The sequence below is a fragment of the Erithacus rubecula genome, assembly GCF_903797595.1.
Source record: "Erithacus rubecula genome assembly, chromosome: 23".
NCBI classification, from domain to species: domain Eukaryota; kingdom Metazoa; phylum Chordata; class Aves; order Passeriformes; family Muscicapidae; genus Erithacus; species Erithacus rubecula.
The window spans coordinates 5,555,072-5,576,739 of NC_136675.1; the positions used below are offsets into that span (position 1 = coordinate 5,555,072).

A 21,668-nucleotide genomic window follows, 5' to 3' on the forward strand; every position below is an offset into this window, starting at 1 on the left:
CCATCATGAGGATGTGTGCCTTCTGTTTGTAGCTACATCCCATCCTTTCTCTCTCTCTGTCTCACAAAACTGAATTGTTTTCACACAATAAACTGCATTGCTGCTTTCTGCTGAATAAATCCTGAGTCTCTTGCTTTTGTCTTTTGCACCTTGGGGTTGAATGAACCATCATGACTCCCGCTGGGGTTGAGTGGATTGTGACACCCGGGAATGTGGCCAGGATCAGCCTGGCAGTGGGGATGATCACCCCAAAAAATGAGGAGTGGGGTTCCCCTGACAGCAGGACCGAGATTCCCGTAGGAGCAGGGATGGGATGGTGGTTTGGGATTCCCAGGAATTCCAAGCAGGATCAGGCTCAGCCCAAGAGCAGGGTTGGGGTCAGCTGAGAGGAGAGTGAGAATCCCAAGCTGAGAGTTGGGATATCCACTGGAATTAGTTTGGGATTCCTCCAGAGGCAGGACTGGCATCCCACCAGCCCAGGGCTGGGATGTGACAGGGTGACAGGGCTGGGGACAATGCAGAGACCCACGGGCCACCAGCACAGGTGTATTTTTGGAGCAGGATCCACCTGCCCCTGCCATTGTACAACCCCCAAGCCCCCCACCACGGGCACGGCCCCGGCACAGCGGGGAGACAATATTAACAATATTAACAGCAAACTGGCGGGGCCGGGGGGGCGGCCCCCCCTCAGCCAAAGGGACCCTTGACGTTCTTGGGCTGGAAGAGGGGCTGCTCCATGGGCACGGCCCCCAGGCACTCGGCGGGGCTGCAGTGCCCGGTTTTGCCCGGCTGCCCCGTGGCACCGGGGGGCCCGGGGATGCCAGGGATGCCCTGCTGCCCCACGGGGCCCGGGGGACCCATCTTCCCATAGCCTGGTGGCCCTTGGGGACCTGGAAGAGAAGGAGAGAAAGAGGGGTGGGTGGGGTGATGGGGTGAGGGGGTGGCAGTAAAGCCCAGGTGGGGCTGGGGGGGGTCACGCAGAGGGTGGTGGGCTCACCTGGGGGTCCCGGGGGGCCGCTGTCCCCCATCAGCCCAACACCTTTCTCGCCTTTCTCTCCTTTGGCACCCGGCTCACCTGGGAGAGAGGCGGGTAGAGAGGGGTGAGATCCCAGCACAGCCACAGCATCCCACAGGCAGGGACACTGGGAATGTCCTGGGGAACACTGGGAATGTCCTGGGGACACTGGGGACATCCCCGGGACACTGGGAATGTCCTGGGGACACTGAGAATGTCCTGGGGAACACTGGGAATGTCCTGGGGACACTGGGGACATCCCCGGGACACTGGGAATGTCCTGGGGACACTGAGAATGTCCTGGGGAACACTGGGAATGTCCTGGGGACACTGGGGACATCCCCGGGACACTGGGAATGTCCTGGGGACACTGGGGAAATCCCCGGGATACTGGGAATGTCCTGGGGAACACTGGGAATGTCCTGGGGACACTGGGGACATCCCCGGGACACTGGGAATGTCCTGGGGACACTGGGGACATCCCCGGGACACTGGGAATGTCCTGGGGACACTGGGAACGTCCTGGGTACACTGGCGAGAGTGAGAATGTCCTGGGGGCACTGGGAACACCCTGGGACACCGGAAACACCCCGAGGGAAAACGGGAACACCCCGGGGACACCGGGAACACCCCGGGGACACCGGGAACACTCCGGGAACACCGGGAACACCCCGGGAACACCGGGAACACCTCGGGGACACAGGGAACACCCCGGGGACACCAGGAACACCCCGGGGACACTGGAAACACCCTGGGCACTCCGGGAACACCCCGGGGACACCGGGAACAACTCGGGAAACACCAGGAACACCTCGGGAACACCGGGAACACCTCAGGGGACACCGGGAACACCCCTGGGGACACCGGGAACACCTGGAACACCCCGGGGATACCGGGAACAACTCGGGAAACACCAGGAACACCTCGGGAACACCGGGAACACCTCAGGGGACACCGGGAACACCCCTGGGGACACCGGGAACACCTGGAACACCCCGGGGAAACCGGGAACACCCCGGGGATACCGGGAACACCCTGGGGAACACTGGGAACAACTCAGGGAACGCCGGTAACACCTCGGGGACACCAGGAACATCTCGGGTACACAGGTAACACCTCAGGAACAAAGGGAACACCCCAGGAACACCTCGGGGGACACCAGGAACATCTCGGGGGACACCGGGAACACCCCCGGGGAGACCGGGAACAACTCGGGAACACCGGGAACACCCTGGGGACACCGAGAACACCCCGGCGATACCGGGAACACCCTGGGGACAACGGGAACAGCTCGGGGACAATGGGAACACCCTGGGGATACCGTGAACACCCCGGGGAACACCGGGAACACCCTCGGGACACTGGGAACACCTCGGGGACACCGGGAATACCTCAGGGATACCGGGAACACTCCCGGGGACACCGGGAACACCCTGGGGATACCAAGAACACCCTGGGGATATAGGGAACACCTCGGGGAACACCGGGAATACCTCAGGGACACCGGGAACACCCCCGGGGACACCGGGAACACTTCGGGGAGCACCTGGAACACCACGGGGAAACCGGGAACACCCTGGGGAACACTGGGAACAACTCGGGGGACACTGGGAACACCCCGGGGACACCGAAAACACCCTGGGGACTCCGGGAACAACTCGGGGAACACCAGGAACACCTCGGGAACACCGGGAACACCTCAGGAACACCCCGGGGAAACCGGGAACACCCCGGGGACACCGGGAACACCCCGGGGAACACTGGGAACATCTCGGGGACACAGGTAACACCTCGGGGACACCGGTTAACACCTCAGGAACAAAGGGAACACCCCGGGAACACCTCGGGGGACACCGGTAACACCCCCGGGGAGACCGGGAACAACTCGGGAACACCGGGAACACCCTGGGGACACCGAGAACACCCCGGGGACACCGGGAACAACTCGGGGAACACTGGGAACACCTCGGGGAACACCGGGAATTCCCCGGGGGACAACAGGAACACCCTGGGGAACACTCGTAACACCCCGGGGATACCAGGAACACCTCGGGGGACACCGGGAACACTTCAGGGGACACCGGGAACACCCCGGCGATACCGGGAACACCCCGGGAGCAGCACGTACCCCGCATGCCCGGCACGCCCTGCCGACCCTCTCTGCCGATCTGGCCCGGCATCCCCGGGGAGCCGGGGGGTCCCGGGCGGCCGGGCAGCCCGTCCTTGCCGGGGGGACCGGGTCTGCCCGGGGACGCCACCATCTCCACCGGGAAATGCAGCCGCGAGGTGTAATAGGCCATGCGCTCTGCGGGGACACGGGCCGAGCTCAGGGGACACAGCGGGGACACCAGGAGGGTCCCCCCGCCTCGCCCCCACCCCCTCGATACCGTCAAACATCTTGTTCAGCTCCTGCCGGATGAATCGCTTGATCTCGTCGTAATTCACCACATCTCCCTGCGGGGGGACACGAGGGGACACGCGAGGGGCACAGGGGCAGGGAGAACCTTAAAAGATTTTTCTAGTCTGGCTTTCTCAGCCTCAGCTACGATTTTTCCCAAGCTAGGGGCTTATATGTATAATTATAACAAAAGATAAACACCTGCTGGGACAGGAGGTGTCTCTTTCTCTGACCAATGAACTATATTTTGTTTTTCACGAACTCTCTTATTTAAACAATGGCTTCCTTTGATAAATTCTTCTTTCTTGCACCGTGCAAGAGAGTTACTGTGTCCTGTCGCCGCTCTGTCACTCTTATAGAGTGACACCCGCCCCCCGCACGGCCCCCCGTCCTTACCATCATCCCCGGGGGTCCCGGGAGCCCGGGGGTCCCCGCGGGGCCCGGCGAGCCCGGGGGTCCCCTCTCTCCCGCGGGACCCCGGGGCCCCACGAGCCCCATGGAGCCGCTTTTCCCCGGACCCCCCGGCATTCCGGCTCTGCCCTTCTCCCCGGGGAACCCCCTCTCTCCGGGGGATCCGGCGTCACCCTGCAGACAGGAGAAGTTCAGTTCTGGATGCCGGGACAGCTGTGGGACACCGGGGTGGCACTGGTGGCACAGGCTCCCCTCACCTTCTGTCCAGCTGGTCCTGCCACACCTGGTTTTCCTGGGGGTCCCTGGAAAACGGGAGCAGCGTGACGGGGATGTCTCCACCCAGAGGATGCTGCAATCCCAGAAAAGTTGCAGAAATCCCGGCTCCTACCTCTTTCCCAACGGGTCCGTCCTGTCCCTGCTCTCCCTGCGAGGTCAAAGAAGGGCAGCGTGAGGAGGTGACACCATGGGGACAACCCCGAGAATGGGAATGTCCTGGGGACACCAGGAACATCCCGGGGATACTGAGAATGTTCCGGGGATACCTGGAACATCTCAGGGCCATCAAGAATGCCCCGGGGACAGTGGGAACACACCGGGAACACCAGGAACACCCCAGGGACAACAGGAACATCCCAGGGACAATAGGAATGCCCCAGGGACACTGAGAACATCCCGGGGATAACTGGAACATCTCAGAGACACTAGGAACTCCCCAGGGATATTGGGAAGGTACTGGGAACACTTCGAACACCTCAGGGACACTGGGAACATGATGGGGACACTGGGAGCACCCCAGGGACACCGAGAACACCCCAGGGATATCGAGAACATAATGGGGACACTGGGAACACCCCAGGGATATCGAGAACATGATGGGGACACTGGGAACACACCAGGGACACTGGGAGCACCCCAGGACACCAGAAAGATCCCGAGGACACCCGAGGTCCCCGCGGTCGTGCTGCACTCACCGGTGGTCCCGGGTGTCCCGGGGGTCCCGGCTGTCCCGGCATTCCAGGCAGACCCCGCTCGCCCACCGAGCCGCGCTCGCCCTTCAGCCCCTGCAGGAGTGTCGGGATCAGCAACGAGGATCCCAAACCCCAAACCCAAACCCCAAACACCAAATACCAAACCCCAAATCCCAAATCCCAAACCCCAAACACCAAACACCAAACACCAAATCCCAAACCCCAAACACCAAACACCAAATCCCAAACCCCAAATACCAAACCCTCAAACCCCAAACACCAAATCCCAAACCCCAAATACCAAACCCCAAACACCAAACACCAAACCCCAAATACCAAACCCCAAACATCAAACCCCAAATAACAAACCCCAAACCCCAAATAACAAACCCCAAACCCCAAATACCAAACCCCAAACAACAAACCCCAAACCCCAAACACCAAACCCCAAACCCAAACCCCAAACCCCAAATACCAAACCCCAAATACCAAACACCAAACCCCAAACCCCAAATCCCAAATAACAAACCCCAAACCCCAAACTCAAATCCCAAACCCCAAACTCCAAATACCAAATACCAAACCCCAAATACCAAACCCTCAAACCCCAAATACCAAATCCCAAACCCAAACCCCAAACACCAAACCCCAAACACCAAACCCCAAACACCAGACCCAAACCCCAAACACCAAATCCCAAACCCCAAATCCCAAACACCAAACCCCAAACACCAAACCCCAAACACCAAACCCAAACCCCAACCCCAAATCCTAAACCCCAAACCCCAAACCCCAAATCCCAAACACCAAACCCCAAACACCAAATCCAAACCCCAAATCCCAAACCCCAAATCCCAAACACCAAACCCCAAACCCCAAATCCCAAACCCCTACTCACCACTCCAGCGAGGCCGGCAGGACCCGGCTGGCCTGGGCTGCCAGGGGGGCCCTGGGGACAGAAAAAGGGGGATCAGCTGGGGATAATAATAATAATAATAATAATAATAATAATAATAATAATAATAATAATAATAATAATAATTAGTAGTAGTAGTAGTAGTAGTAGTAGTAGTATTAATATAAATATAATATAATTTATATTATATAGTATGTATTATTAATAATTAATATGTATTATATACAATAAGAATAAATATATTAATGTATAATTATATATAACAAATATCTATAATATACAATATATAATATAATATACTATATAGTATATAGTATATACTATATACTATATATAATAACTAATAATTAACATATTAATATTGTATGTAGAAGCTGATTTATTGTTTACTTTTTAGTTTTATATTAGTTTTATAGTTTCTAGTTTTATACATTTTAAGACCACTCAACGTGATTATGCATTTTTTGATTGGTGCTTTTATTCTATTTATGCATTTTATAAGAGTTTTTAAGGTACAATTATTTGATTTGGAACTGTTTAGAACTTTGTTGCTTACTTTTATTTTGGGTTTTTAATTTCGGTATTTTGGTTTATTAGTTGGGTTTTTTTTAAATTTAGTACAATTTATGTTTTAGTAGCTTTGAAGGGTTTTAAAAAGTTGCATAAAAACAATTAAAAATGGTTAATGCTGTGCACTTGTTATAAACATATAACAGCAATATAAACAACATATATAAACACTGGTTTAAACTAAGAAATATATAAAAAAAATATATGTAGAAAAACAACAAGTCAGCAAAATAGGGAGAAAACCAGCTAAATATAATTAAACACAGAGCACGGCTTGGGCTTGTTTAGATATTTAAAAATTGTTCACGGGGGCAACTCCCACTTACGATGAGCCCTGGGGGTCCCTGCCGGCCTTGGGGTCCCGCGGGTCCGGGGTCACCCTGAGGAAGGCAGGGGGAGTTGGTGGCAAAGGGTGACAAAGGGTGTCAAAGGGTGACAAGGGGTGACAAAGGGTGACAAGGGGTGACAAGGGGTGACAAAGGGTGACAAAGGGTGACAAGGGGTGACAAAGAGTGACAAAGGGTGACAAGGGGTGACAAGGGGTGACAAGGGGTGACAAGGGGTGACAAAGAGTGACAAGGGGTGACAAAGGGTGACAAGGGGTGACAAGTGGTGACAAAGGGTGACAAGGGGTGACAAAGAGTGACAAGGGGTGACAAGGGGTGACAAGGGGTGACAAAGGGTGACAAGGGGTGACAAGGGGTGACAAGGGGTGACAAAGGGTGACAAGGGGTGCCCACCCCCCCGGGGGTCGCCCAGCCCGCGCTCACCTCAGCTCCCGGCCGGCCCGTGCTGCCCGGGGGGCCGGGCTTGCCACAATCACCCTAAAAAGAGGAGGGGACATCACGGGCAGAGCGGTGAGTGGCATCTTCAGGGGCTGGGGGGTGTCACCAGCCAGTGTCACCACGGCTCACCTTCGGTCCTGGGAGCCCTGGGTGTCCTGTCTTGCCTTTGAAGCCCTGGAGAGGGGAAAGAGATGGGTGGGTGACAGCAGGTGACAGCAGGTGACAGCCAGCAGGTGACACCAGGTGCTGGTCCAGGGCCACCACCCGCAGCTCAGTGTCCCCATAAACACGTGTTGGGACAGTCCCCACTCAGGGGACCCCTCAGGTGCCAGACACGCAGCTCAAGGGAGGGGTGACAAGGAGGGCTGTCACTCGAAACACTGATCTTAGAAAATTGGGATTTTAGTTACCTTGTTGGAAATAATTAAAAGTTGGAAGGGAGTAGTTATTTGATGCTTAAATAATTGGTTGTCTGTCATTTTATGTTTGCTCAGCTGTGCTTGCAATGGGAAAAATGAAACCAGTGAAACATGGACAATGCAAGCAGAAACCCATTCTTTGGAAAACTGGATTATCCCCAGAAATTATTTGTATTGTCAGTGATAAAAAATGTCCTTTTAAGACCCCTCCCCATCAAAATGACCAAACTTAATTTAAGAAGTCATTCACACATTAGCTATTCCAGCTAATTACCACAACAAGTGAGGAATGGGAGGGGCTGTAATTATGAATATGGATTTGTTTGAATCCTTTGTCAATAAACAGACTTTGAGATCACCTGTGATTCTGTGTGTTAGAGGGTTACCTCACACTGAATAAACACACACTTTGAAACTTTTAATTGTTAGAGAGTCTTTTGTCCATCACAGTTGAGTGTCAGTATTAGACCAACACTCTTATTTTGGTAAATCACACTCACCGGAGGACCCATCATCCCTGGGGGACCGGGGGGGCCGGGGTCACCCTGGGGAGAAAGAGAAATGGCTTAGGGGTGTCCTGGGGGGGTTATGGGGTGGCTGCCCCCACCCCAAAACCCGGAGCCTCACCCTCAGCCCTGGCTTCCCATCCTTGCCATCCAGTCCTTCCAAGCCAGCGGGGCCCTGTGGGGACAAGGTGACAATGTGACATTGGGGAGCTCTGGGGGGTCCCAGAGGGAACAGGGTCCTGGGGATGGGAACAGGACCCTGGGAATGAGAACAAGGTCCTGGGGATGGGAACAGGTCCTGGGGATGGGAACAGGTCCTGGGGATGGGAACAGGACCCTGGGGTTGGGAACAGATCCTTGGGCATGGGAACAGATCCTTGGGAATGGGAACAGGGCCCTGGGAATGGGAACAGGATACTGGGAATGGGAACAGATCCTTGGGAATGGGAACAGGGCCCTGGGAATGGGAACAGGGCCCTGGGGATGGGAACAGATCTCTGGGAATGGGAACAGGTCCCTGGGAATGGGAACAGATCCCTGGGAATGGGAACAGATCTTTGGGAATGGGAACAGATCTTTGGGAATGGGAACAGGGCCCTGGCAATGGGAACAGGATACTGGGAATGGGAACAGATCCCTGGGAAGGGGAACAGATCCCTGGGAATGGGAACAGATCCTTGGGAATGGGAACAGATCCTTGGGAATGGGAACAGGGCCCTGGGAATGGGAACAGATCCTTGGGAATGGGAACAGATCCTTGGGAATGGGAACAGGGCCCTGGGAATGGGAACAGATCCCTGGGAATGGGAACAGGGCCCTGGGAATGGGAACAGGGCTCTGGGAATGGGAACAGATCTCTGGGAATGGGAACAGGGCCCTGGCAATGGGAACAGGATACTGGGAATGGGAACAGATCCCTGGGAAGGGGAACAGATCCTTGGGAATGGGAACAGGGACCTGGGAATGGGAACAGGGCCCTGGGAATGGGAACAGATCCTTGGGAATGGGAACAGATCCCTGGGTTGGGAACAGCCATTGGTGCTCCCAGGAGCACCCAAGGGTGACACCCAGAGGGGCTCTTACCTGGATTCCCGGGGGTCCAGGGGGCCCGGGGGGTCCTGGCATCCCCGTGGGGCCTCGCATGCCCTCGCTGCCCTACAGGAGCCACAGGGGGGTCACAGGCACAGCGGGGCTGGCACCAAACCCAGCACAGCCCGAGGGACAAGCGGTGACAGCACAGAGCCATCGCTGGTGGCACTCGTCCCTGGCACTCACCTTCTCGGCCACAGGCCCTGGTGGCCCGGCTGGACCCACCTTTCCTGGGAAACCAGGGGGACCCTAAAGAGAAGAGGGGTGTGGGGTGAAGGGGGGATCCCAACGGAAGAGCCCAGCCCATAAATCCGGCTCTTCCCTAGCTTATTTTAATGGGATTGATCTCATCCCACTTGTGTCCCCCCTGTAGAACCCCCTGTCCCCATCCCTGGCACTGTGGGGACATGGGGACTGTGTTGGGTTGATGTGTCAGAAATGTGGATTCTGTCACCATCTGTTAAACCAGGTGGGGCAGTGACCCTTATCTCCATGGGAGATATCCTCTGCTAATGGGCCATCTTTAAACCAGCTGGGACAATCAGCTTTATCTTTCCACAGCCCATCCTCCCTCCAGGAGATATCTCCTGTTAATGGGCCATTGTTTAAAACTGGGTGTGGCAGTGATTCTTATCTCTGTGGGAATGATCTCCTGTTAATGGGCCATTGTTTAAAACTGGGTGTGGCAGTGATCTTTATCTCCTGGCACACATTATCTGCTAATGGGCCATCTTTAAACCAGCTGGGCAATCATCTTTATCTTCCCACAGCCCATCCTCCCTCCAGGAGATATCTCCTGTTCATGGCCATTGAGTCCCAGGGCATGACTGATAAAATTCCATCATCCCACTGGGAGATGCTCCAGCCAGGGGGAGGAGACAAACATTTCCTACTCAGATAAAAACTGAGATTTTGAACACCAGAGCAGCCTTTTCCACTGGATTCCAGAGGAAAGCCAGACCTTTCCACATCATCCCTGGACCTTCAGAGGAAACTGCACCTTCTCCAGGAGCACTGCTCCAGCTGAACCACATCTGCCACTGCAGGAGGATGCAGCCACCATGGAATGGGACTGTGCCACCACCCTGACTGACTGACAGGTGTCAGCTTGGATTCTGACTCTGGCAGAGGTTGGGATTGTTCTTTGTAATACTGTATTTCTATTTTAATTTTCCTAGTAAAGAACTGTTATTCCTAATTCCCATATCTTTCCCTGAGAGCCCCTTAATTTCAAAATTATAATAATTTGGAGGGAGGGGGTTTACATTCTCCATTTCAAAGAGAAGCTCCTGCCTTTTTTGGCAGACACCTGTCCTCCAAACCAGGACAGGGACACACAACAGGAACACCACAGTGCTGGAATTCCCAGAGGGATGTACCCAAAATTCCCAGTGGGATTTACTCACCGGTGGTCCCGGGAAGCCAGGCTGGCCCTGGAAACCCTGTGGGGACAAAAGAGCTGAGCCAGACCCCACAGCCACACCCCGTGGGGGTCCTGTCCCCCTTTGGGGACACTCACCTGGTCCCCTTTCTCTCCAGCACTTCCTGGGAGTCCACGCTCACCCCTGGGACCCTGCAGAGAGATGGGATTGCTGGATCCCAGAAATTTGGGATTTTTTTTTTGGCTTTCTGCTCTTTCTGTCACTGACCCCGTTGGAGAAGGCTTCTAAATTTGAGTGATGGAGTTAAAATCACGGGTGTGTATTTAAATAGAAGTGTGTGATTTCACGTGGTGAAGGGTTTTAAACTTGAGGTTTTTACAATATAGCAATAAGTATGGGACAAGATGGAGGATTTTGGGTGGTGTCTCAGTGTTCATCTTCCTTCTTTTTCATGATTTCAGGTGATAGTTTCTGGTTGGTCAGTCAGTGTCACATTGTGGGTCATGAAAATTTAGTTATTAGATTAAAAGTATAAATAATATAAGTATTAATTCCCTTTTGGACTGTTTAGCTTTAAGAGAGCTTGTAGCAGCTGTATCTTCCTCCACTTTACTTGCTTCTTTTTGATAAGATTTAATAAACAACCAAACCCAAACACAAAAAAAAATCCATTTCCTTAGTATGTTTTTTAATCCTGGCTCTAAGTGAAAGCAGAAGAACCCATCACTGTTACAGGGATGAGATGATGGGGACACCCCACAGCTCCCCACAGCCCCCAAAGCCACCCCCTGCCACCCCACAGCCCCCAGGGTGGGCACCTACCGCTGGCCCCACAGGACCTGGCAGCCCATCCACGCCAGGGGGTCCCTGAAAGGATGGGAATAGGGTCAGGGAGATGTGGCTGGAAGGATCCCAGCCCCACTGCCCTCCCAGAGCAGGACCCTGAGGTTCTCACCAGCTCCCCTTTCTCTCCAGGGGGACCCACGTAGCCTCGCTCGCCCTTGATGCCCTGGGGAAGGAGGGTGACAAGGTGGGACAAGGGGCAGGGGTGGGATTTGGGGTATCAGTGGGATATAGGGTATGGGTGGGACATGGCACAGAGGTGGGATTTGGGGTATGGATGAGGTTTGGGGCATAGGTGGGGTATGGGATATGGATAGGACACGGCACAGGGATGGGATTTGAGGCAGGGATGTGGGGCACAGACAGGACAGTGGGCATGGGTGGGATTTGGGGCACAGGGATGGGATTTGGGGCATTGGAGGGACATGGCACAGGGATGGGACATGGGGCACAGATGGGATATGGGACATGGATGTGATGTGGGACGAGGATGTGGTTTGGGATGAGGATGGGATTTGAGGCATGGATGGGATATGGGGCAGGATTGGGGCATGGGGCATGGATGTGATTTGGGGCACGAATGGCTGTGGCATAGGGGGGTCTCAGGAGGGCCACAGGGGCCCCCAAGGGGGTTGGGGGCCAGCAGGGTCTGGCTGGTCCCCCCAGTACTCACGGGAAGGCCAGGGGGCCCCGTGGCCCCGGGGTAGCCAGGCTGTCCTGGAGGTCCCTGTGCATGAGGATGGTGACATTGCAGTGCCACCCAGGTGCCACCGATGTCCCCCTGTCCCCTCTCCCCACAGCACTCACCGGCTCCCCTTTGGCTCCAGCCAGCCCCGCAGGGCCACGCTCCCCTTGGAGACCCTTGGTGGGGAGAAGAGAGGAGATGCAGGGGGGTCCCCTACAGCCCCTCCTGGGGGTCTGTGGGACCTGCTGGGACCCTGCCTGGGCTCCCTCCACCCCTGGCACAGCCACAGGCACAGGGGGCAGTGCCCAGGTGTGGTGGGGACGCTCAAACCCTGGCACTGTCACCCTGAAAAGCTGAGCCCTGGGGGGGCTGAGTGGGGGCTCCATCATCCCAGGGTGACACGGGGACAGCCTGGAGCACCATGGGGACCTCCGGGGTGGGTGGGTTAGTGACATGGTGCCGAGGTGACAGAGAATGACAGGACACTGGCACACCGCAGAGCACGGCCCACAGAGAGCCCAGAGAGCCCGTGGGTGACGGTGACATTAGTGACACGACGAGGGGACACGAGCAGGAGTGAAGGATCCTCCGAGAGCCGCCGGCACAGCCCCACCACCAGCTCCTGTGGGCAGTGAGCGGGGTGGAGCAGGAGGGTGGAGAGGAGATGGAGATGAGGATGAGGATGATGGGGATGATGATGGAGATGATGAAGAGTGATGGAGATGATGGAGATGATGAAGGTGATGGGGATGATGGGGATGAGGATGAAGATGAGTATGGAGGAGATGATGGAGATGATGGAGATGGAGGATGGAGATTGGGGGATGGAGATTGGGAGATGGAGATGGAGTTGAGGATGAAGATGGAGATGATGGAGATGATGGGGATGATGGAGATGGTGGAGATGGTGGAGATGATGGAGATGATGGGGATGATGGGGATGATGGAGATGGAGGATGGAGATTGGGAGATGGAGATTGGGAGATGGAGATGGAGTTGAGGATGAAGATGGAGATGATGGAGATGATGGGGATGATGGGGATGGTGGGGATGATGGGGATGATGGGGATGATGGGGATGATGGGGATGGTGGGGATGATGGGGATGATGGGGATGATGGGGATGATGGGGATGATGGGGATGATGGAGATGATGGGGATGATGGGGATGATGGGGATGGTGGGGATGATGGGGATGATGGGGATGATGGGGATGATGGGGATGATGAAGATGATGGGGATGATGGGGATGATGAAGATGATGGAGATGATGGGGATGATGGGGATGATGGGGATGATGGGGATGATGGGGATGATGGAGCTGGAGGCTGAGTGACCACAGGAGGAGGAGGAGGATGAGCCCAGGCAGCACCGGTCACACACAGGATCCTCCTGGTCGCCACGAGGAGTGTCCCTGGTGACCATCCTCGGTGACAGGTCACCCAGCCCAGGTGGCAGGTCCCCGGCACACCTGGAGCAGGGGCAGCGTCGAAGGGACCCAGCAGGTGGCGAGTGCCAGCAGCAGCTCCCCGAGCTCAGGAAGATCATCGCGGGTCCGCCGGGACCCCCTGCTTTGGGATGGAGCGGTGGGAATGGCAGGATGGAGATGGAGCGGAAGGGGAGGGGAGGGGCAGCTGTGCCGCGGCTGCTCCCGGCGGGGACAGGGACAAGGGACACAGGCAAACCAAGCGACAGCGACACAGGGCACAGAGCGGAGCCGTGCTGCGTTCTTACGGGCAGTCCGGGGGCGCCCGGCGTTCCAGGGAAGCCCGGGGGGCCCTGAGGGGAGAAACAGGGAGGTCACAGCTTGGAAAAGGCGCTGGAGGAGCCTGGGCTGAGCCCCGGGGGTGCCACGGAGCTCCTGCTCCACCTCCGGGCTGGCAGCAGCGTCACCTCCTTCTCCAGCCTCCACGGGGACATCCGTGCCGTGCCGTGTCACACCCGTGCCTCTGTCACCACGGCCTCAGGGTGCCAGGCCCCTTTGGCCACCTGCTTTTAGGGGCTCTGAGCCCTCCAAAACCCCCCACCCCGAGCTGGGCTACTTACGATGGGTCCGGGTGGTCCTGGAGGTCCGCGCAGTCCTGGGGAGCCCTGGGGAGGGGTGGGGATGCCAGGGGTGACCACAGGGACCTGCCCGAGCCCCCAGGACGGGCTGGGATGGCAGGAGAGCGTCCGGGGATGGGTTGGATGGCACCCACCTGCTCTCCTCTCTCTCCTGGCATTCCTGGGGCACCCGGCAGCCCGGGGTCACCGGCACAGTCAGGGCTGTCAACCTGCGGGGAGTGGGGACACATCAGCAGCCCGGGGTGGCTCTGCCCACTGCCCACCACCCACTCCTGAGCCCCCACAAATGGGGGGCAGCCCTGGATGCCCATCAGGGACCAGCCCTGGGGACCAGGGGGTGTGACCAGGACACCAGCGTCACTCACCCGAGCCTCCTCCGCCCGCGGGAATTGGGCAAAACACTGGGAAAAAACCCGGAGTCACCCAGATGCGACAGAGGACGAGCCTGTCCCTCCCCGGGGATGTCCCCGCATTCCCAGAGTGTCCTTAAAGTGCGTCCAGAGCGCGGAGTTTCCCCCAATCCCCACAAAATCCAATTCCCCAGGACTTGGGAGTGTCTCTCCAACCTCACCCCCGCCCGGCCAGGGGACGTCAGGCAGCGAAATTCCCACCCAGAGTTTTGGGGACACTCACCCGGGCACAGCTCTCGCTGCCAGGGGCACCTGGCATGCCCAGATCCCCCCGAAATTCCCACCCAGAGTTTTGGGGACACTCACCCGGGCACAACTCTCACTGCCAGGGGCACCTGGCATGCCCAGATCCCCCCGAAATTCCCACCCAGAGTTTTGGGGACACTCACCCGGGCACAACTCTCACTGCCAGGGGCACCTGGCATGCCCAGATCCCCCCGAAATTCCCACCCAGAGTTTTGGGGACACTCACCCGGGCACAACTCTCGCTGCCAGGGGCACCTGGCATGCCCCCATCCCCCCGAAATTCCCACCCAGAGTTATGGGGACACTCACCCGGGCACAGCTCTCACTGCCAGGGGCACCTGGCATGCCCCCATCCCCCCAAAATTCCCACCCAGAGCTGTGGGGACACTCACCCGGGCACAGCTCTCACTGCCAGGGGCACCTGGCATGCCCCCATCCCCCTTCTCGCCCTCCACTCGCCCAGGAGCCTCCAGGGCTGCCTGCAGCTGGGCACAGTCCCCACAGAGAGTCTGGGGGCAAAAGGGGAGTCAGGGGAGCCCCGAGGGGTCCCCCAGGGCAGGAGGGTGACCCCATCCCCAGCCTCTCACCTTCAGCACCTCGATGTTCCTCTCAGCCACGACGGCCAGAGGTCCCTGGAAAAGAGGGAGGGATGGAGGGATGGAGGGATGGAGGGATGGAGGGATGGGGGGATGGAGGGATGGAGGGATGGAGGGAGGGATTGTCCCCGCCGTGGGGACATTGCCATGGCGATTGTCACCACCTACCAGGTCTCCAGCCGGTCCAGGCAGTCCGGGCAAGCCGTTGTGTCCTGGCATTCCCTAAATCCACCAATCCCAGGGAATATTCAAAGCTCAAAGATCAGGACGGGCCCCACTCCTCCCGCTGCTTCTCCCCCCTTAACCCATCGCTCACCTGGCGACCGGGGGCACCGGGGGGGCCAGGGGGGCCGGGAGCTCCGGGGGGGCCCTGCAAAACCCCAAAAAACAATCAGAGAGAGGCGAGGGGTGAAAAGGAGTGGGAGGGGCCCGGCAGGGGTGGCACCGACCTGCGGGCCAGGCTGGGGCTGCCAGGACATGCCCGTCCATAATCCTGGGGCTCCCTGGGGGTGAAAAACGGGGAGAGAATTTGGGAGGGTGGAACGGGGCGGGGGGGTGACACAGAGCCGGGAGGGGGTGACACTCACCGGCATCCCGTTGTAATTGGGGTCCTGTCGGGGGCTGGAGGGGCAGGAGCACTCACCGGGGTCTCCCTGCGGGCAGAGGGGGTGAGGGCAGGGCGGGCAGGGGGCGGCACGGGGGGGGAGGGATCAACCCGGACCCCCACTCACCTTCTCTCCCTGGGCGCCCTTCTCCCCCTGCCAGAGGAAAACGGAGATGGGAGTTAGGGCAGCCCCCAGTGCCCCCCGCCCACCGTGTGACCCCCTCCCGGTGCCCCCACCCACCGTGTGAACCCCCCAGTGCCCCCCACCCACCCTGTGACCCCCCAGTGCCCCCCACCCACCCTGTGACCCCCCGGTGCCCCCACCCACCGTGTGACCCCCCCAGCCCCCCGGTGTTGGAGTCAGTGAGTCAGGGGTCTCTCTGAATTCTTCAGACAGAAATCAGAGTGCAGGGATTGAATAAGTTTTAGGGTGAGTTCTGATGCTTTTAGTGAGTAAAAGGTTTCAAATGCCACAGCAGCAGTGAGTGTTCTAGTGAAGGTTGAAACACACTGATATCCTCAGGAAAAGCTCCAAGCCCACAGTTGTAGACAGGACTTAGACATGATAGAGTTACAGTAAGAATATTGTTACATTTCTTAGATAGAACACGATAGATTGTGTGTGTAGTTCTACATAACCTGGTGTGCTAAGAAACTGGAATTCTAACAGGTTAAGGAGTGCTGGTCTGAGTTTGTGTCTGAGCTTGCTAGAAAAAATCCTATATAAGAGTTTATACTGGGGAGAGTTGGTGCTTTTAGCCATTGTGGCTTTTATCCCCCTGCCTTTTGCATTTCTGCTTTGCTCCCATTGCTTGTCTGTGTACTGAGACTGATGTGCTTTGTAATAAATAACCTTTGTAACCATGAGCTGCTTTGCTTATTTAAGATACCCAACGAAGAAAGAGCCCAAGAGCTCAGAGCAGGAACCTAAGAGCTCCAGAACTTGGTGCCTGAAGAGGCTCAAAGAACCCCAAACCCTGGCACAGCCCCTCTGAAACATCCCCCATGGCACAGCCCCCCACACCTACCGGCTGCCCACTGGACCCGGGGAGCCCCCGCTGCCCCTCGGGGCCCTGTGAGGAAGAGGAGGGTGAGGAAAACTCCCTGGCTGGCCCAGGAGCAGGGTGACAGCAGGGTGGCAGCAGGGTGGCAGCAGGGTGACACCACCCATGCTGGAGGGCAGGACTTACAGGTGGCCCTGTGACGCTGCTCCCTGGTGGTCCAGGGGGTCCCGTGGCACCTTTGGGGCCCGGAGAGCCCTGCAGAGGAAGGACAGCAGGATTGGGGAGCAGGGGGGACACCGAGGGCTGGGGGACGCTGCCTTACCTTGGCACCTTTCTCTGCCGCCGTCCCCGGGGGTCCCTGCGGTCCGGGGGGGCCCTGGGGGGCAGCACAGGGTGTTGGTTCCTCCCAGTGAGGGGACAGTGCTGTCCCCAAAGTCACCACAGTGCGCACGGAGGGCTGGGAGAGGTGTGACCCCACCACTCACTGCCCCATCACCCAGAGCACCCCAAAATCCCAAACCAACTCACAGGGGGTCCGGGGGGTCCGGTGCTCCCGGGGTCTCCCTGGGAAAAGCAGAGTGTGGGAAAGGCACCAGAGCCACGTGGCAGGGGACAGCAGGGGACACAAAAACAGGCACCACAGGCACCCCAAAACCCACCTGTGGTCCTGGCTGGCCAATCCCCCGCGGGCCTGGCTCACCCTACAGGCACAGAGGGGCAGTGGGGTGTCCCCAGCACCCCACAACTGACACAGGGGGGCAGCGAGGTGTCCCCAGCACCCCACACCCCACAACTGACACAGAGGGGCAGTAGGGTGTCCCCAGGACCCCACACCCACACCCTGCACCCCACAACTGACACAGAGGAGCAGTGGGGTATCCCCTGCACCCCATAAATGACACAGGGGGGCAGTGGGGTGTCTCCAGAACCCCACTATGGACACAGAGGGGCAGTGAGGTGTCCCCTGCACCCCACAACTGACACAGAGGGGCACTAGGGTGACCCCAGGACTCCACACCCACACCCTGCACCCCACAACTGACACAGAGGGGCAGTAGGGTGTCCCCAGAATCCCGCAATGGACACAGAGGGGCAGTGGAGTGTCCCCTGCACCCCACACCCCACAAATGACACAGAGGGGCAGTGGGGTGTCCCCTGCACCCCACACCCCACTCACCTGCAGCCCTTTTGGCCCGGCGGGGCCCTGCACCCCCGGCAGCCCCGGCTTCCCCTAAAACACAGCAGGGTCACCCCGAGGACACGATGGCACCGGCGCGGTGGCCCTGGGGGGTGGCCCTGGGGAGTGGCCCTGGGGGGGTGGCCCTGGGGGTGGCACTCACGGGTTTGCCCGGCTGCCCGATGCCCGGCGGGCCCTGCTCCCCTCGGGGCCCGGGCTGTCCCGGGATTGTCGCCACGCCCGAAATGTCCCTGAGCACGGCGGGGCCGGGCTCGCAGGCGTCTCCCTGCGGGGAGAGGACAGCAGGGCTTGGTGACACGGCGGGGACGGCAAGCGGCTGCCCAAAATGTGTCACCATCTCACCTTGTCGCCTTTGGGGCCGGCTGGTCCCCTGATGCCAGGCTCACCCGACAGCCCAGGGACCCCGGCCATGCCCGGCGTGCCCGGGTCCCCGGGGCTGCCAGCGTCACCCTGGCGAAGAGAGGGGACAAGGCTGGCACGGGGAGGGAGGGGACACTGCGCGCGGGGGTGACAGAGCCCTGTGCCACCGCTGGGAGCCACCCCGAGCCCCTCTCACCTTCTGTCCCTTGTCGCCAGCGCCTCCGGGTCTGCCCTGGGGAAACGCAGGAATGGGTCAGGGTGGGGCTTCCCCCAAAAAAACGGGCACGGGGGGCACGGGGAGCACTCACCGCTCTGCCCGGGGGGCCAGCAGGACCCCTTTCTCCCGGTGGCCCCGGCACTGCCAGCACTGTCGCTGTCCCTTGGAGGGCTTGCGGGCTGGGAGGGCACTGCCCGCACTGCTCGCCCTGCGGAGGGACATCCCGGCTGGGTTTGGCTTTGGGGACCGCGACACGGCAGGGACAGGGCGGGGACAGGGCGGGGACAGGGGTGTCCCCAAGGCTGCGCTCACCTTCTCTCCCTTGAGCCCCCGCGCTCCTGGATCTCCCTTCTCTCCTGGGATTCCCTGCGCCGAGAATGCACAGCAGAGGTGACACCACGGTCCCCAAACTCGGCTCTGGCACCTCCAGACCCCTCCCTGTGTCCCCGCAGTGTCCCCACTCACCGGTCTGCCCGTGGGTCCCACATGGCCACTGTCCCCCTGAAACGGAGCAGGGCCAGGGCAGAATTAGGGTCAGGATCAGAATTAGGGTCAGGATCAGAATCAAGGTCAGGATCAGAATTAGGGTCAGGGTCAGAATTAGGGTCAGGATCAGAATTAGGGTCAGGTCAGAACCAAGGTCAGGATCAGAATTAGGGTCAGGATCAGAATAAGGGACAGGATCAGAAAAAGGGACAGGATCAGCCTGTCCCGACCCCATGGGATTATCCAGCCATTCCCACTCCTCCCAGGGATGTGAAAGGGGGCGGGGGAGGGTCACTCACCTTCTCGCCCTTGATCCCAGCCAGACTGGACAGCCCCACTTCACCCTGCTGGACACTCATATGGTCACTCACCGGCACCCACAGCACCCCACCAGGGGTCACCGGGCCGTGGGACAGGGGGGTCCCGCCCGGTACTCACCGGCAGCACCCCCGGCTCCCCCTCGAGCCCCTCGGCGGGGCCGCGGCGCAGCGCGGCGAGGACACGGAGGTCGCAGGACAGGCACGAGTCCCCCTGGCACGGCAGGAGGGGACAGCTCAGGGGCTGCAGCGGCCGAGCAGGGGGTGGCACGGAGGGTCACACACTCACCTTCTCCCCTTTCATGCCCTGGATGCCCGGATCTCCCTGGGAAGGGAAAGCAGGAGCTGGACGGTGCTCGGTGTCCTCAAGCTGGGGACAGCTCAGCCCTCCCCGTGTCACCTACCCTGTCCCCTTTGGGTCCTGCTGGGCCAGGTGCGTCCTGGGGAAACAGAGGGAACATCAGGGCTGTTGGGGTGACTCTGCCCTGCACCCCACGAATCCCCGGGTTCAGACTCACCGAGACCCCGTCCCTGCGGGCGCTCCGGGCTCCCCGCGGGGTCCCGGCTGGCCGGGAATTCCGATGGCCGCCGAGCATCCCCTCGGGGACAGTGGGACACACCTCGCACGGCTCGCCCTGAGCGGTGGGAGCAGTGAGACAGAGGCTGGGGGGTGGGGGTGACCCCCAGGATGTGCCCGTGACCACCCCAGGCCACCCCCACCCACCCTGTCACCGTCACTGTCACCGCACCCACCTTGTCTCCTTTCGGCCCCAGGACACCGGGGGAGACCCTGCGGGAGAAAATGGGGAGGGGGCTGTTTCAGGGAGTGCCACCAGCACCCTTCATGCCGGCCAACCAGCCGCATCACGGGACGATCCTGACCCCGAGCGATTTTTTTTTGCTTTTCCCAAAGCCCTCCCGGCTCCCGAGCTGGGATCCCGTCACCTCTCCGGCCAAGAGCAGCCCCGACCCCGAGCCAAGAAACCCGACCCTGACCCCGCCTGCTGCTACTCACGGGTGTCCCAGGCGATCCTCCGGCTCCAGGAGCTCCCGGGCTGCCCTGCAGCCAGAGATGGGAAAAACTGAGCTCAGCAAGGGGGAGCAGCACAACCCTGGGCCCCCCGTGACACCCTGTCCCCCCAAGCCGGTCTTTGGGCCACCCAGGCAGAGTTGATGGTTGATGGCTCCAGCTCAGCTGTGGATGGGATGGCAGAGCCCCCCTTGCCCTGCAGGCTGCTCTGGGCATGGGGTGTCAGAGTTGGTCTGAAGTTTCTCTGATCTGCCTCACCACCATCATCAGAGACCCAGGACCCACCGCCCGCTCTGACCTGAGTTCTGGCCTGGCCCAGGTGGATGCTGGCCCAGGGCTGTTTGCAGTGATCTCCCCATACAACAGTTCATAAATCTCCCCACCTTTTGGCCAGAGGCCACTCACTTTGGAAAAGGACTATAAAAAGTGACTTTCCTAAAGAGACTCTGAGATCTCTTTCTCTCCAAGGGATTGAAGACGTGTCCTTTGCTGGACAACCACAAGGATGTGTCCCTTCTGTTGGTACACATCCATCCTTTCCCTCTCTGTCCTTTTATCTCTCTCTCTCTGTCTCACAACACTGAATTGTTTTCACACAATAAACTGCATTGCTGCTTTCTGCTGAATAAATCCTGAGTCTCCTGCTTTTTGTCTTTTGCATCCTGAGGTCGAAATCAACTCCCACTGGGGTTGAGCGGATCATGACAAGGGGGGCAGCTGGGACCCCCTCCCCTCCACTCACCTTCTCTCCCTTGGCACCTGGAGGGCCACCGGGGTCACCCTGAAAGGGACAGAGGGTGGGGTCAGCCCTGCCTGTGGAGTGGCACCTCCCATGGCAGTGCCCACCGTGGGGACACCGCCCTGGCACGGGGGTCCTCACCGGCTTCCCTGGAATGCCAACCCCTGGAGAGCCTGGCTTGCCCGGGGGTCCTGGTTCTCCAGCCAAGCCCTCAGGTCCCACGAGGCCAGGGTCACCCTGGAGGGCAACAGGGGGTGTCAGCATTGGCAGTGCCACCAGGTGAGACCCACCTGTCACCCCCCAAACCCCCCAGGTACCTTCTGGCCCTTGGGCCCCACCACGCAGATCTCTCCAGGCCGGCCCTGCCAGGGGGGAAGTGGGATGTGAAGGGTCCTGGGGCTGGACCCCCCC

General features: G+C 58.9%; 2 protein-coding genes across 2 annotated transcripts in view; one reads left to right on the plus strand and one right to left on the minus strand.

Annotated features, from left to right (window-relative positions):
- Positions 1-533: 533 nt before the first annotated feature.
- COL16A1 (collagen type XVI alpha 1 chain) lies at positions 534-21,352 on the minus strand (the record flags this gene model as incomplete). The annotated part of the gene is given in 55 exon segments (XM_079325576.1): positions 534-890; positions 998-1,075; positions 3,144-3,320; positions 3,403-3,469; positions 3,810-3,998; positions 4,082-4,126; positions 4,213-4,248; positions 4,796-4,885; positions 5,691-5,741; positions 6,605-6,658; positions 7,049-7,102; positions 7,193-7,237; positions 7,983-8,027; positions 8,110-8,163; positions 9,072-9,143; positions 9,264-9,326; positions 10,484-10,519; positions 10,597-10,650; positions 11,282-11,326; positions 11,415-11,468; positions 11,976-12,029; positions 12,110-12,163; positions 13,721-13,765; positions 14,033-14,077; positions 14,185-14,259; positions 14,416-14,451; positions 15,099-15,215; positions 15,294-15,338; positions 15,471-15,524; positions 15,619-15,672; positions 15,752-15,805; positions 15,890-15,955; positions 16,034-16,060; positions 16,935-16,979; positions 17,097-17,165; positions 17,233-17,286; positions 17,439-17,474; positions 17,570-17,611; positions 18,088-18,141; positions 18,251-18,373; positions 18,451-18,558; positions 18,665-18,700; positions 18,777-18,893; positions 18,998-19,051; positions 19,151-19,186; positions 19,471-19,515; positions 19,610-19,702; positions 19,778-19,813; positions 19,893-19,928; positions 20,007-20,023; positions 20,026-20,077; positions 20,079-20,123; positions 20,242-20,278; positions 20,504-20,548; positions 21,261-21,352. Coding segments are annotated over 55 exon segments (3,510 nt in total). The 3' UTR covers positions 534-687.
- A 59-nt stretch (positions 21,353-21,411) lies between these two features.
- The window catches only part of PTP4A2 (protein tyrosine phosphatase 4A2), a gene marked incomplete at its 5' end in the record, with an annotated part of 4,681 nt that continues 4,424 nt past the window's right edge, over positions 21,412-21,668 (plus strand). Inside the window, one exon of the mRNA XM_079325577.1 lies at positions 21,412-21,536. Coding sequence (XP_079181703.1) covers positions 21,412-21,536 — 125 coding nt within the window. The remainder of the gene's footprint in view (positions 21,537-21,668) is intronic.